Below are 16,422 nucleotides of genomic sequence, written 5' to 3'. Positions count from 1 at the left end.
TTTAGATAGTGAAATCACTAATAGTGTATTTCTAAGATGAATCAAGAATGTGTAGGGATTAACAATATGCTCTATACATGATATAATTTATTCACAGATACCAAGGAAAGGTACTTTCCTATGATATATTCAGCAAAGAATCAAACTGACATTCCACGTAATGCCACAAAATGTCATCAAATTACTCTGGAAGTACATTTCTTGCTTAAAATGATTTTTCTTATGTTTAAATGCCATTAATTAAATAATAAAAGTGAAAGACCCTATTCATAGTTTTTAAAGTTACTCCTCTCTCAACTTCTTCCTCAGGCTCTGAGTTAGTCACATGAATTATTCCGTATTACTGCTTTTTTTTGACAATTATCTGGAGAACTGTCAAATTCCCAGTCATAGATCAAGAAGGATGAATTTGAAAATGGCTAGGCAATTAGCTAAAATAAAACTAAATTCCCAAAATTCACATTTTCCCATTACTTTAGTAAAACTATGTTAGTAGAATGATTATGAGGCCTACCTTGGATTCTTGAGCTAAAGAAAGAAATATACTCTTTACTTACCTGCGTAGTGTCAAAAGTTTTAATTGCTTTTTGTAAGATGTATTTACCTCCATGGATAAAAGTTTCTATTAAACTTCAAAGGAATCAAAGAATTATAGATGGTATAGCTTTTAGAGGTTCTCACCTGAGTAAAGAAGGGTAGAAATGTGATATGCAAGAAAGCCAATGTAATGGTTGCTTGAAAAATGGCTTTAAGGAATCTGGGCCAGAATCGTCCATGCCATGCTGAAAAGTCCTAGGGAAATAAAAATCATTATTTCAGAATATACAGGGAACATTAACTAAGAAGACCATCAAAACTTATTTTTCCTTAGTATTCAAAGTTAATGATTTTACACAAAACAATATTGTGCTAGAATGGACAATGCACCCACTTCATCCACTTGGTATTTACAATTTAATAGGTGATTCAGAGGCCTCTCTGCAACAACCCTTACACTTGAGAAGGTATGACAATACCATTATCATTTAATTTTAAAAATTCCCATTATAAAATTTGTCAAAAATAAATGTATGAAGAATAGTAAAATGAATACCACATATGTCTCCCTCCCTCAACCTGAATCCAATAAATGTCAATATTCTGTCATTTTTCCTTCGTTAATGCAAAAATGTTTAGCATAAAGGTACCTCTTTTTACTCTTTAAAGTGATTTATAAATACTAAACAATTAATGAGAATTTACAATTAATTTTGTATGCTCCTAAGGGCCTACAGAAGGTGGGTAAAGAAGAATTTAACTGTAAAATATACGACTGTGATTTCAAAATTAGAACAATTTGGCCAGAATATCTGGTCTACAACTATCTTTGGAGAAGTAACTATAACGTTTTTCTACGTTGGCCCAAATTCAACAGTAAATCTTGAGGTAATAAGAAAGGACTTGTTACATAAAATCTTTAGTAGATACCTTGGCTAATAAAATTTTTATAATAACAGAAGACTATATTTGCCTACATGGAGTTAAGAGTCACAACTGGGAACACTTTAGAAATAGAATTGTTTGAAGTGGTGCTATCTCTCTTCATCTGAAGTACAGTAGCAATAGCAACTTTTAAATAATAGGTGGAATGCAATTTGACTCTGAAAACCCACCCCACTCTTTTCATCCTACAGCCTGCTTCTTGTATCCTCACATTTCCAAATTTGACCTGTCTCTCCACTGTTTGTCAAGCCAAGTAGAACACCTTCTAATTAAATACATGTTGACATTTTTTAGAATTTTAATAGATCATCTCCTCTTTGAAAGCCATTTCCTCACTAAATTTCAGAGAGAACAAAATTCCATAAATAGGCTCCAAAATGAGGCTGTCCTATTTCCATCCCATACCTTCCACTGTGTGAACTAGAGAAGCAGGCATGAGCTAGGTCAGGACACCAAGACATACTTTTCTAAGGAGTCTGGACTTTGTATTAGCAATGAGGAATCACTGAAGAGTTTATAGCATAGGAGTTTTCTCAGCTATTTTACATTTTAGGAAACTCACTTGTGCACTAGTGAGAGAGATGATTGGAGATTAGGGCTGGAGGAAGGGAGATAATGAAGATGATATTTCAGTAGACCAGGCAGAAGAAGACAAAGTCCTAAACCAAAGTAAGAAGCATAAGAGATCGTGTGTATGGGACAAATATAAAAAAAATCAATAGAATTAACAATATTCATCCTCTAATGATATGGGGTTGGAGGCAGCAAAAGGGAGGAGGTAGAAGCCAGAAGGGTTAAGGTAAGAGGAGAAGTCTGGATGACTTGCAGGTGCTTTCCTTAGTTCTAGATATGCTGAGGGGGTTGCAGACTCCAGTAGGAATTTGGATTTACTGATCCAGCATATACAAGAGACATTTGGATTGATGATACTGATATGTAAGTCACTAGCATAATGGTGAAACCATGGAAATGGGTGAATTCACCCAAAGAAACAGTGTAAGATGAAAAGATGGACAATCATGGAACTCTGGAACACACAAACATTTAAAGGGTGAGGTGAGAAAAAGAAGCACTCAAATGAAGCAGAAGGAATCATCAGAGAAGTAGGCAAAGAGCCAGGAGAAGGTGATGTTAGGGTTAGAGAAATGGCCAATAGTGTCATAAGCTGCAGAGAAGGTAAGTGAATGGAGGGACAAAAATTGTAAAGTTAGCAACTGGGTGTGCATGGATGACCTAGCCCATGTTTGTTCAGTATGATGAGGGCAGCTGCAGTATATTGAGTAAATGGTAGGTGCAAAAGTGGAGACAATGAGCACAAACTCTGTTTTAGAAGGGAGGCACAATAATAAAGATGGAATATTTTTTAATACAAGAGAGTCTTGGGGAGAAGAACCAGAGACTAAGGCCATGGTGTAGGAGGTAAATGTCATCAAGAGCTCAGGTTAAAAGATTTGCTGTGGTTGGGAAAAAAGACTCACTGACCACAAGTCAAAGGATGTAAAGGTAAGTAAGAATCAAGATAATTATTAAGAATGGAGATGAGAAGTTAAAGTACATACATGAAGGTCTGGGTTTCTCAGAGAAGTAAAGGAGAAGGCCGCCTTCTAGCAAATAGTGGGATGGGACAAGGTGGAGGGTTTGGCCAAAGTGAAGAAGGATGAAAGAGGGAGCTACCCAGAGGCAGGACAAGGGGTAGGATTGTCAAAGGGTACAAAAGCACAGCTGAGTGAGTTTTGCCAACAGTGTTCCAGAGGCTGAACAGAGAGGCCAAGAGAGTGAGGGTGCAGGAGAGGGACACGCACTAGCAAGGGAGCTAGGAAGAGGAAGGTGCTGGTATAATGTGAGAGGAGGTACAGTTAAGGAGTCTGGAAAAAAAAGGCTGTCTCAAAGAAAGTGACATATTTGGGGAAAAGGATGGGACAAGAGCTGGGCTTGATGAGAGAGAAGGAGGAACTAGAGGCTGTGGTATCATAGCCTCTGCCTACTTTTCCACCTACCTCTTTGAGCACTTTGCATAAATCCCCATTTGTCCAGTTATCTGCAGGGGGTAGGGGGCACCTTATTTCTCCAAGAATGAATACCTTACCTAGAATGCCCTCTCTGCCATGTTCAACTGGCTCCATAGATGGCTCTACCTCAAAACCTTATCTGATAAGTCTTCCCTGACCACCCTGTCTAAAATATTTCCCTTCTCACCACTCCATCCCTCGCTATGCCCTTATTTGGCTTTGCTTCTTCTTAGGACTTAACTCTACCTCTGATCCTTTTACATTCACTTTTTGCTGCCTGCCCCATACCCAAGGGGAGGGTCATGGAAGATCATAAATGCACCTGCCTGGGTATGTGCAGGACCTCTGGAGCCAGATAGCCTGGGTGTGTATCTTGGGTGGGCTCTTAATTAGATGTGTAATGTTGTTTGGCAATTAATTTTGCTTCAGTTTTCTCATTTGTAAGATGGGGATAATAGTAATCTCCTCACAAGGTCAGTGTGATGATTGAGATAATGCATAAAAGCCTTTAGCAAAGTGCCTTGTACATAATAAGGGCTCAACAACTGTAAGGTAGTATCAGTATGATAACGACAGTTGCAAATACTTCTTAAGAAGGTCTACAACAACCTCAGAACTGACATGGAATTCCTAATAGTCTAAACAGTCATCTAGGTACAGTTTTATTCTCAAGATTAGAAAAAATAATGGAGGATCTAATAATAATGGAACTGTTATTTGGTGCCAAAATTTCTTAGACTACAAACCATTGGCAATGCAATACTTCCCAGAACATTTCTGCCAGTCCCTAAACTCTTTTCCTCCACTGAGAGTTGTACTGGTAATAGTAAGGTTATTTGGCAATAATGAAATATTATGGCAGATGTTTATGGTCTCAGAGGGGGTGGGATCTGTATGAGCATTTAATTCCACAGCAAGATCCCAAATTAGTTTAATTATTATGGAGAGTATAACAGGGTGAAAATTGGCCTACAAGCCTCCATGGGAGAATGAAATGATGATCTAGCTACTAGATAACCTCTAATGATGTTTTGGTATACAGTTAAAAGAGAGGATGCTCTAAATAATTCATAGTGGACAGTAAAATACAATCATATGAGCCACAGAATTATATTTTCCACAAGACATAAAAAAAATTTGATATAGCAAATGTGAATACTCCTTTAAAAATAAGTAATTGTCCATAGGTTGAAGCAGAATACATTTCTTCACATTTCCAAATTAGCAGCCTGTAAAGACAGCTTTGCTTAAAGGGAAAAATAGAAATTTGGGGAAACTCCTTGACTTTGCCTTTCCTCCAACATCATGCCCCTTCTCTATTACTAACATCATACTGGCTCTGGGATGATCACACCACCCGACTTGAGCACACTATCCCAGATTCTGTCTCTTCTGGGTCCCTGATCTACAATTATGTTGCCTTCCTTCCTTTTTTCATTATCAAAATTGATTGACTCCTTGAGCTTAATGTAGCCAGCTGCTGCTAGAATGAAATAAATTCAGTGTACGTCAAAAGTGAGATAAACTGATATGCTAAAAAGAGTTAGCTGGGTTATATGCTTCTCTTGTGCCACCCTGCTTTTGGCTGCCCTCCCAGAAGAACTGTGTCTCATAATATGATGCTAATGGAATAAATCTCCAGGATGGAATAGAGGTAGCCCAAGGATGTAAGTTCCACAGGGGCAGAGGTGTCAGGTCAGATGTCTTATATCATCTGTGGCTACCATGGTGCTGAACCCATTGGAGGTACGCAATAAATAAAAATAACAAGAGAAGACCATAACTTCAGAAGAAGTAGAATTAGTTTGAAACTGAACTACTGAGACAACACTGGAATACTTGAGATAACTGAGGACATATGAGCCTTTCTGATGCCCCTAAAATCATAGCCAACTAACCATGAATATGCAGAGATAACCAAATTCAATCTACTTCACCATTTTAAACATAATTCTAAGTCACTGCTTTTCTTTCATAAAGCAGTGTTACCCCTGGGACTATAAGTTGTTGCCTCAATGTCATTAAGTTTAAGACACAAGGTAAGATACTTGGAGTACAGTACGGTTCCCTGCAATTCTCCTGCCCCTGGCTTGTGTTTCTCATGATGAAAATAACTCTTTGAGGTTAGAAAATGATGATTTGAAGTTAGAAAATGAATGGCGCAATGCTTGGCCTATAGAAAGTACACTGTAAATACTGGTTAAAAAAAAAAAAGAGTGAATAAATAGAAGGTATTGTCAGACCCTGCTTAGTAGAAAGGAGGATGAATATTGGGGGCATCTGTGAAGTCAGTCTAGGGTGGTACACAGCCAAGGAGCAGATTGAGAACAGGACATATGGTGAAGAGACTGAACCAGACTTGACCCAGAGTACAGGGCAGGAACCAGCTAGTCAGAGATTCAGGACACTGGTCTTCTCCAAAATTAACGACTAGCCGTTTACCAATGTTTTACCTTATTAAGACCACACATAAAGGTGTTTGATTTTAGTTCTTTCTTTTGATAGAGATTTCCCTCAAAAATAATGTTTAGAGGGAAGAGTACAAAGGGAGTCATTTAATCTAAGCAAAATGGCTAAGAGAACTACATCTGTTTTCTGGATCATTTTGCATTCTGCCAGACACCTTTTTTTTTTTTTTTTTTACATTTTACATACTTTTATTTCTATTTCCATCTAATCTATATTCATTTTTTAACAGCTTTATTGAGATATACAATTCACATACCACAAAATTTACTCATTTTAAGTACACAACTAAATGATTCCTACTATATTCACAGAGCTGTGCAACTTTCACCACTATCTAATTTTATAACATTTTAATTAGGCTCAGAAGAAACCCTGTACCCATTAGCAGGTACTATCCATTCTCCCCTCCTCTCAGCCTCTGACAACCACTAATCTACTCTCTGTCTCTGTGGATTTGCTTATTCTGGAAGTTTCTATTAAACTGAGTCACACAATATGTGCTCTCACATGTCTGGCTTTCTTCACTTAGCATGCAGGTTTTGAAGTTCATCCCTGTTGCAGCATCTGTCAGTACTCCATTTCTTTTAATGGCTGAATAATATTCTACTGTATGTATATGCCACATATTGTTTTCTATTCACCAGCTGATGGACATTTGGATTCTTCCCACTTTGTGCTATTATGAAAAATGCTGCTATGAACACTTGTGTACAAATCTTTACATGGACATATGTTTACATTTCTTTTGTGTACATACCTAGGAGTAAAATTACTGCATCATAGGACCATATGCTCAACATTTTACATGAGCATCCCTATGCTTAACATTTTGAGGAACTACCTGTTTCGAGTGTGCCAGACATTCTTGAAGTATGAAAAACAAAATTTTAGTCCAACACATTGTTTTGTGAGGGACAGTGAAATAATTTCATATAATTAAAGAAATAAAAAAGCTAAGACAATAACTTTAAAACACCTAGTACTTGTTTGAAACTGAACTACAGACAAAGCACTGAAATACCTTAGAGTTTAGTGATTCAAAAGCCATGAGAATGATAACAAGTGAACCCCAAAGATAGGTCTGCTGTTCCTTGGCTTAGTGATCAACATTCTGGCCTATTGTTGATGACTCCAACCTTTGCCTGGTATGTTGGTACTTGTACTGAAATTCATTCTTCCATGTTATTAAATGATGTAACATTGGGGACAATCAACTTCCAAAAAATTTCCATTTTTAGTTTTTATATAACACATCAAAATATTCTGGAGATATAACATTCAATTTTAACATTAAAATTTTTTTCAAGACGAGGGGAAGATGGCGGAAGAGTAAAACGTGGCGATCACCTTCCTCCCCACAGATACACCAGAAATACATCTACACGTGGAACAACTCCTACAGAACACCTACTGAACGCTGGCAGAAGACCTCAGACCTCCCAAAAGGCAAGAAAGTCCCCACGTACCTGGGTAGGGCAAAAGAAAAAAGAATAAACAGAGACAAAAGGATAGGGACGGGACCTGCACCAGTGGGAGGGAGCCGTGAAGGAGGAAAGGTTTCCACACACTAGGAAGCCCCTTCGTGGGCGGAGACTGCGGGTGGCGGAGGGGGAAAGAGGAGAGCACAGCAACAGGGGTGCGGAGGGCAAAGCAGAGAGATTCCCGCACAGAGGATCGGTGCCAACCAGCACTCACCAGCCCAAGAGGCTTGTCTGCTCACCCGCCGGGGCGGGCGGGGCTGGGAGCTGAGGCTCAGGCTTCTGTCGGAGCGCAGGGAGAGGACTGGCGGCGTGAACACAGCCTGAAGGGGTTAGTGCACCACGGCTAGCCGGGAGGGAGTCTGGGGAAAAGTCTGGAGCTGCCGAAGAGGCAAGAGACATTTTCTTCCCTCTTTATTTCCTGGTGCGCGAGGAGAGGGGATTAATTAAGAGCGCTGCTTAAAGGTGCTCCAGAGACAGGCGCGACCTGCGGCTAAAAGCGCGGACCCCAGAGACAGGCATGAGACGCTAAGGCTGCCGCTGCCGCCACCAAGAACCTGTGTGCGAGCACAGGTCGCTCTCCACACCCGCCTTCCGGGGAGCCTGTGCAGCCCGCCACTGCCGGGGTCCCGTGATCCGGGGACAACTGCGGGAGAACGCACGGCGCGCCTCAGGCTGGTGCAACGTCACGCCGGCCTCTGCCGCCGCAGTCACGCCCCGCATCCGTGCCCCTCCCTCCCCCCGGCCTGAGTGAACCGGAGCCCTCAAATCAGCGGCTACTTTAACTCCGTCCTGTCTGAGTGAAGAACCGACGCCTTCCGGCGACCTACACGCAGAGGCAGGGCCAAATCCAAAGCTAAGCCCCGGGAGCTGTGCGAACAAAGAAGAGAAAGGGAAATCTCTCCCAGCAGCCTCAGAAGCAGCGGATTAAAGCTCCACAATCAACTTGAAGTACTCTGCATCTGTGGAATACATGAATAGACAACGAATCATCCCAAGTTGAGGAGGTGGACTTTGAGAGCAAGATTTATTATTTTTTCCCCTTTTCCTCTTTTTGTGAGTGTGTATGTATATGCTCCTGTGTGAGATTTTGTCTGTAAAGCTTTGCTTCCAGCATTTGTCTTAGGGTTCTATCCGTCCGTTTTTGTTTTTGTTTTTTTTTTTCTTAATAATTACTTTTTATTTTAATAACTTTATTTTATTTTATCTTACTTTATTTTATTTTATCTTCTTTCTTTCTTTCCTTCTTTCCTTCCCTCCTTCCTCCCTCCCTCCCTCCCTCCCTCACTCCCTCCTTTCTTCCTTCCTTCCTTCCTTTTCTTCCTTCCTTCCTTCCTTCCTTCCTTCCTTTCTTTCCACATTTTCTCCCTTTTATTCTGAGCCGTGTGGATGAAAGGCTCTTGGTGCTGTAGCCAGGAGTCAATGCTGTGCCTCTGAGGTGGGAGAGCCAACTTCAGGACACTGGTCCACAAGAGACCTCCCGACTCCACATATTATCAAATGGCGAAAATCTCCCAGAGATCTCCATCTCAATACCAGCACCCAGCTTCACTCAACGACCAGCAAGCTACAGTGCTGGACACCCTATGCCAAACAACTAGCAAGACAGGAATACAACCCCACCCATTAGCAGAGAGACTGCCTAAAATCATAATAAGTCCACAGACACCCCAAAACACACCACCAGATGTGGACCTGCCCACCAGAAAGACAAGATCCAGCCTCATCAACCAGAACACAGGCACTAGTCCCCTCCACCAGGAAGCCTACACAACCCACTGAACCAACTTTAGCCACTGGGGACAGACACCAAAAACAATGGTAACTACGAACCTGCAGCCTGCAAAAAGGAGACCCCAAACACAGTAAGATAAGCAAAATGAGAAGACAGAAAAACACAGAGCAGATGAAGGAGCAAGATAAAAACCCATCAGACCTAACGAATGAAGAGGAAATAGGCAGTCTACCTGAAAAAGAATTCAGAATAATGATAGTAAAGATGATCCAAAATCTTGGAAATAGAAAAAATGCAAGAAACATTTAACAAGGATCTAGAAGAACTAAAGATGAAACAAGCAATGATGAACAACACAATAAATGAAATTAAAAATACTCTAGATGGGATCAATAGCAGAATAACTGAGGCAGAAGAACGGATAAGTGACCTGGAAGATAAAATAGTGGAAATAACTACTGCAGAGCAGAATAAAGAAAAAGAGAATGAAAAGAAGTGAGGACAGTCTTAGAGACCTCTGGGACATTAAACGCACCAACATTCGAATTATAGGGGCTCCAGAAGAGGAAGAGAAAAAGTAAGGGACTGAGAAAATATTTGAAGAGATTATAGTTGAAAACTTCCCTAATATGGGAAAGGAAATAGTTAATCAAGTCCAGGAAGCACAGAGAGTCCCATACAGGATAAATCCAAGGAGAAATACGCCAAGACATATATTAATCAAAGTGTCAAAAATTAAATACAAAGAAAACATATTAGAAGCAGCAAGGCAAAAACAACAAATAACACACAAGGGAATCCCCATAAGATTAACAGCTCATCTTTCAGCAGAAACTCTGCAAGCCAGAAGGGACTTGCAGGACTTATTTAAAGTGATGAAGGAGAAAAACCTGCAACCAAGATTACTCTACCCAGCAAGGATCTCATCCAGATTTGATGGAGAAATTAAAACGTTTACAGACAAGCAAAAGCTGAGAGAGTTCAGCACCACCAAACCAGCTTTACAACAAATGCTAAAGGAACTTCTCTAGGCAAGAAACACAAGAGGAGGAAAAGACCTACAATAATGAACCCAAAACAATTAAGAAAATGGGAATAGGAACATACATATTGATAATTACCTTAAATGTAAATGGATTAAATGCTCCCACCAAAAGACACAGAGTGGCTGAATGGATACAAAAACAAGACCCATATATATGCTGTCTACAAGAGACCCACTTCAGACCTAGAGACACATACAGACTGAAAGTAAGGGGATGGAAAAAGATATTCCATGCAAATGGAAACCAAAAGAAAGCTGGAGTAGCAATTCTCATATCAGACAAAATAGACTTTAAAATAAAGACTATTAGAAGAGACAATGAAGGACAATACATAATGGTCAAGGGATCGATCCAAGAAGAAGATATAACAATTATAAATATTTATGCACCCAACATAGGAGCACCTCAATACATAAGGCAAATACTAACAGCCATAAAAGGGGAAATCGACAGAAACCCATTCATAGTAAGGGACTTTAACACCCCACTTTCACCAATGGACAGATCAAAATGAAAATAAATGAGGAAACACAAGCTTTAAATGACACATTAAACAAGATGGACTTAATTGATATTTATAGGACATTCCATCCAAAAACAACAGAATACACATTTTTCTCAAGTGCTCATGGAACATTCTCCAGGAGAGATCATATCTTGGGTCACAAATCAAGCCTGGGTAAATTTAAGAAAATTGAAATTGTATCAAGTATCTTTTCCGACCACAATGCTATGAGACTAGATATCAATTACAGGAAAAAGATCTGTAAAAAATACAAACACATGGAGGCTAAACAATACACTACTTAATAATGAAGTGATCACAGCAGAAATCAAAGAGGAAATAAAAAAATACCTAGAAACAAATGACAATGGAGACACGGTGATGCAAAACCTATGGGATGCAGCAAAAGCAGTTCTAAGAGGGAAGTTTATAGTAATACAATCCTACCTCAAGAAACAAGAAACATCTCGAATAAACAACCTAACCTTGCACCTAAAGCAATTAGAGAAAGAAGAATAAAAAACACCCAAAGTTAGCAGAAGGAAAGAAATCATAAAAATCAGATCAGAAATAAATGAAAAAGAAATGAAGGAAACGATAGCAAAGATCAATAAAACTAGAAGCTGGTTCTTTGAGAAGATAAACAAAATTGATAAACCATTAGCCAGACTCATCAAGAAAAAAAGGGAGAAGACTCAAATCAATAGAATTAGAAATGAAAAAGGAGAAGTAACAAATGACACTGCAGAAATACAAAAGATCATGAGACATTACTACAAGCAACTCTATGCCAATAAAATGGACAACGTGGAAGAAATGGGCAAATTCTTAGAAATGCACAACCTGCCAAGACTGAATCAGGAAGAAATAGAAAATATGAACAGACCAATCACATGCACTGAAATTGAAACTGTGATTAAAAATCTTCCAACAAACAAAAGCCCAGGACCAGATGGCTTCACAGGCGAATTCTATCAAACATTTAGAGAAGAGCTAACACCTATACTTCTCAAACTCTTCCAAAATATAGCAGAGGGAGGAACACTCCCAAACTCATTGTACGAGGCCACCATCACCCTGATATCAAAACCAGACAAGGATATCACAAAGAAAGAAAACTACAGGCCAATATCACTGATGAACATAGATGCAAAAATCCTTAACAAAATACTAGCAAACAGAATCCAAGAGCACATTAAAAGGATCATACACCATGATCAAGTGGGGTTTATTCCAGGAATGCAAGGATTCTTCAATATATGCAAATCGATCAACGTGATACACCATATTAACAAATTGAAGGACAAAAACCATATGATCATCTCAACAGATACAGAGAAAGCTTTCGAAAAAATTCAACACCCATTTATGATAAAAACCCTGCAGAAAGTAGGCATAGAGGGAACTTTCCTCAACCTAATAAAGGCCATATATGATAAACCCACGGCCAACATTGTCCTTAATGGTGAAAAACTGAAAGCATTTCCACTAAGATCAGGAACAAGACAAGGTTGCCCACTCTCACCACTCTTATTCAACATAGTTTTGGAAGTTTTAGCCACAGCAATCAGAGAAGAAAAGGAAATAAAAGGAATCCAAATTGGAAAAGAAGAAGTAAAGCTGTCACTGTTTGCAGATGACATGATACTATACATAGAGAAACCTAAAGATGTTACCAGAAAACTACTAGAGCTAATCAATGAATTTGGTAAAGTAGCAGGATACAAAATTAATGCACAGAAATATCTGGCATTCCTATACACTAATGATGAAAAATCTGAAAGTGAAATCAAGAAAACACTCCCATTTACCATTGCAACAAAAAGAATAAAATATCTAGGAATAAACCTACCTAAGGAGACAAAAGACCTGTATGCAGAAAATTATAAGACACTGATGAAAGAAATTAAAGATGATACAAATAGATGGAGAGATATACCATGTTCTTGGATTGGAAGAATCAACATTGTGAAAATGACTCTACTACCCAAAGCAATCTACAGATTCAATGCAATCCCTATCAAACTACCACTGGCATTTTTCACAGAACTAGAACGTAAAATTTCACAATTTGTATGGAAACACAAAAGACCCCGAATAGCCAAAACAATCTTGAGAACGAAAAATGGAGCTGGAGGAATCAGGCTCTCTGACTTCAGACTATACTACAAAGTTAAAGTAATCAAGACAGTATGGTAGTGGCACAAAAACAGAAAGATAGATCAATGGAACAGGATAGAAAGCCCAGAGATAAACCCACGCACATATGGTCACCTTATCTTTGATAAAGGAGGCAAGAATGTACAGTGGAGAAAGGACAGCCTCTTCAATAAGTGGTGCTGGGAAAACTGGACAGGGACATGTAAAAGTATGAGATTAGATCACTCCCTAACACCATACACAATAATAAGCTCAAAATGGATAAAAGACCTAAATGTAAGGCCAGACACTATCAAACTCTTAGAGGAAAAGATAGGCAGAACACTCTATGACATAAATCACAGCAAGATCCTTTTTGACCCCCCTCCTAGGGAAATGGAAATAAAAACAAAAATAAACAAATGGGACCTAATGAAACTTAAAAGCTTTTGCACAGCAAAGGAAACCATAAACAAGACCAAAAGACAACCCTCAGAATGGGAGAAAATATTTGCAAATGAAGCAACTGACAAAGGATTAATCTCCAAAATTTATAAGCAGCTCATGCAGCTCAATAACAAAAAAACAAACAACCCAATCCAAAAATGGGCAGAAGACCTAAATAGACATTTCTCCAAAGAAGATACACAGATTGCCAACAAACACATGAAATAATGCTCAACATCATTAATCATTAGAGAAATGCAAATCAAAACTACAATGAGATATCATCTCACACCAGTCAGAATGGCCATCATCAAAAAATCTAGAAACAATAAATGCTGGAGAGGGTGTGGAGAAAAGGGAACACTCTTGCACTGCTGGTGGGAATGTGAATTGGTACAGCCACTATGGAGAACAGTATGGAGGTTCCTTAAAAAACTACAAATAGAACTACCATATGACCCAGCAATCCCAATACTGGGCATATACCCTGAGAAAACCATAATTCAAAAAGAGTCATGTACCAAAAAGTTCATTGCAGCTCTATTTACAATAGCCAGGAGATGGAAACAACCTAAGTGTCCATCATCGGATGAATGGATAAAGAAGATGTGGCACATATATACAATGGAATATTACTCAGCCATAAAAAGAAACGAAATTGAGCTATTTGTAATGAGGTAGAGGGACCTAGAGTCTGTCATACAGACTGAAGTCAGAAAGAGAAAGACAAATGCCGTATGCTAACACATATATATGGAATTTAAGAAAAAAATTGTCATGAAGAACCTAGGGGTAAGACAGGAATAAAGACAGAGACCTAGTAGAGAATGGACTTGAGGATATGGGGAGGGGGAAGGGTAAGCTGTGACAGAGCGAGAGATTGCTATGGACATATATACACTACCAAAGTTAAAATAGATAGCTAGTGGGAAGCAGCCGCTTAGCACAGGGAGATCACCTTGGTGCTCTGTGATCACCTAGAGGAGTGGTATAGGGAGGGTGGGAGGGAGGGAGATGTGAGAAGGAAGAGATATGGGAGCATATGTATATGTATAACTGATTCACTTTGTTATAAAGCAGAAACTAACACACCACTGTAAAGCAATTATACTCCAATAAAGATGTAAGAAAAAAAAATTTTTTTCAGACTTTCCTAAATTACTTGGGGGTGAATATTTCATCTTCTTCACTGCTGCATCCCTTGTGTTTAATCCTGGTGCTTAGTCATAGGGCCTAGGGAGGCAACATTTCTCGAATTGAAACTAAATTGCATTTACCTAAAATTCTAAAAATTAATTTTAATTTGCTATATACAAACTAAAACTAACATTCTACACAAGCAAAATGCAATACATGAAATCACTGTGTGGGTATGTGTGTGCACGTGTATTAAGTACACTTCTGAAAGTGCAGCTTAACTGCCTTTACAGAAGAAGATAAGTATAACTACACATGATAACATTTTGGAAAATACATGGTGAAATTTTTCTGTTTCAGCAGGTTTCTTTCCCTGGAGGACAAACCTAAAGTACTCCTTTTACAACATTCTAACAGAAATCTGCAAAGGAGAGTTAAAAAAGAACACACATTTTTGCAAACAGGTTTCATTCTTTCTGAAAAGATTTAAAGATCGTATTTCTGCCCTGGGATTTAGTAGTCCTATGCTAAGCTCAGGAAGGAAAATACAGTCAGTTTATCTGTCAGAACTACTTGGAATAAAGGCAGTCACCTTCAAAAAAGGTATATCACATAGAGTAACAAATGTCAGGCATAGTTTATAAAAATTCAATGCTGATTGATACTTTTCACCAATTCCTCAAAGCATATAGTTTAATTTTTAAATGTGAGACAGAGATACAATTTTTTTCTAAAATACTAATAATATGACAACTTCATATCCTAGCTGTGAAAAGAAGCTAATAAGTAAGTCAATAGGGTTCTTGCAACATACACACACTTTTTTTTCTTATTTGGTGAGGAACATGCTGCCCTGTAGATTTGCTTTGTCAATACAAAGCAAACTATATTTTAAAGATTAGATTTACAGTTTAGGAAAGCAATAATAAATTTTGTATCAACATGAATGGATACAATCTGTGAAAATTTTTATGATCTGAGAAATAATAAAAAATTTAAAGTATGTATAGAGTTTTGTTCATGCTTCAAAGCAATACCACTATCTATGTTTTATATTAAGAAAACCAGAGGCAGTACTTGGTATAAAATGTTCTGCAATCCTGGTTGAAATTAGCAATTTAAATTTGTTGAATGAGGTTACAGTGCAATATCTAATGCACAAATCACAGAGATTTGAATACTTGCATAGTTGTTTTAAAATGTATCAAAAGCCACAGGTTAACAATAATGAATGTGTGTTATATTATTACTATTAAAATATGCAATCTTTGATAATAATTTATTTGTTTTACAAATGCACTGGGGGGTTAAAATTTTTCTATTCATCTGTGACAGACCATGAAATTCAATATTGCTCACCATGACCAATCCATGAAATTTGTCAACTTTGTTCCTGATTTTCACAGGGCCTTCCCCTTAGATGAAATGACCCATTGAACTAAGAGCATAGTAATTTTTTCATCTATGGTAAATCAGTTTAGTTTACTAGGATTTATTATAGGCTTCAGACCTTGAGCTTTTTATGATTATGCACCATTATGTACATAATTCCAAATTTATGGCAATTTATCTCACTATTTCTTTCCCTTTCTGAAAGAATTCTCCATTTCTAAAATGAGTTCTCAATGGTAACGTTGCCAGAAGAAGCAATCTGTAAACAATGGGTCTGTTGAAAGTCAAGGAGTGGGTGAAAATTATAGGGAAATTGAAATCAAACTTGTTAATTACTCTTAGAATTTCTAACACAAAAGTCTTAAAATTTACTGAAAATCAAGATTTATACATTGCCTTTACCAGCATAGTGCAGAAACAAATCCTTTACCTAATTTATCCTAAGAAATAGAAATATGTATAATTTTTACTATCCAAGAAACTAAGAATTTGCAATATCTAGTCTTTCAAGATAAAGTGACTATTTTGGAGAAGGGTTTAAACAAAATTGTATTAACGTTTTATTATAAGATTTACTCTAATC

At 38.1% G+C, this 16,422-nt stretch overlaps 1 protein-coding gene across 3 annotated transcripts in view; it reads right to left on the bottom strand.

Annotated features, from left to right (window-relative positions):
- KIAA0825 overlaps window positions 1-16,422 on the bottom strand; it is a 406,374-nt gene that overhangs the window by 247,271 nt on the left and 142,681 nt on the right. For all 3 annotated transcript variants that reach the window (XM_082623469.1, XM_082623471.1, XM_082623470.1), the window contains exon 14: window positions 682-792. In XM_082623469.1, the coding sequence (XP_082479595.1) occupies window positions 682-792 (111 nt within the window). The remainder of the gene's footprint in view (window positions 1-681; window positions 793-16,422) is intronic.

Source organism: Mesoplodon mirus, assembly GCF_964341445.2.
Source record: "Mesoplodon mirus genome assembly, chromosome: 5".
Classification (NCBI taxonomy): Eukaryota; Metazoa; Chordata; class Mammalia; order Artiodactyla; family Ziphiidae; genus Mesoplodon; species Mesoplodon mirus.
The sequence above is the reverse complement of the archived record's forward strand: the minus strand, read 5'-3'. Positions and strand labels throughout refer to the sequence as shown.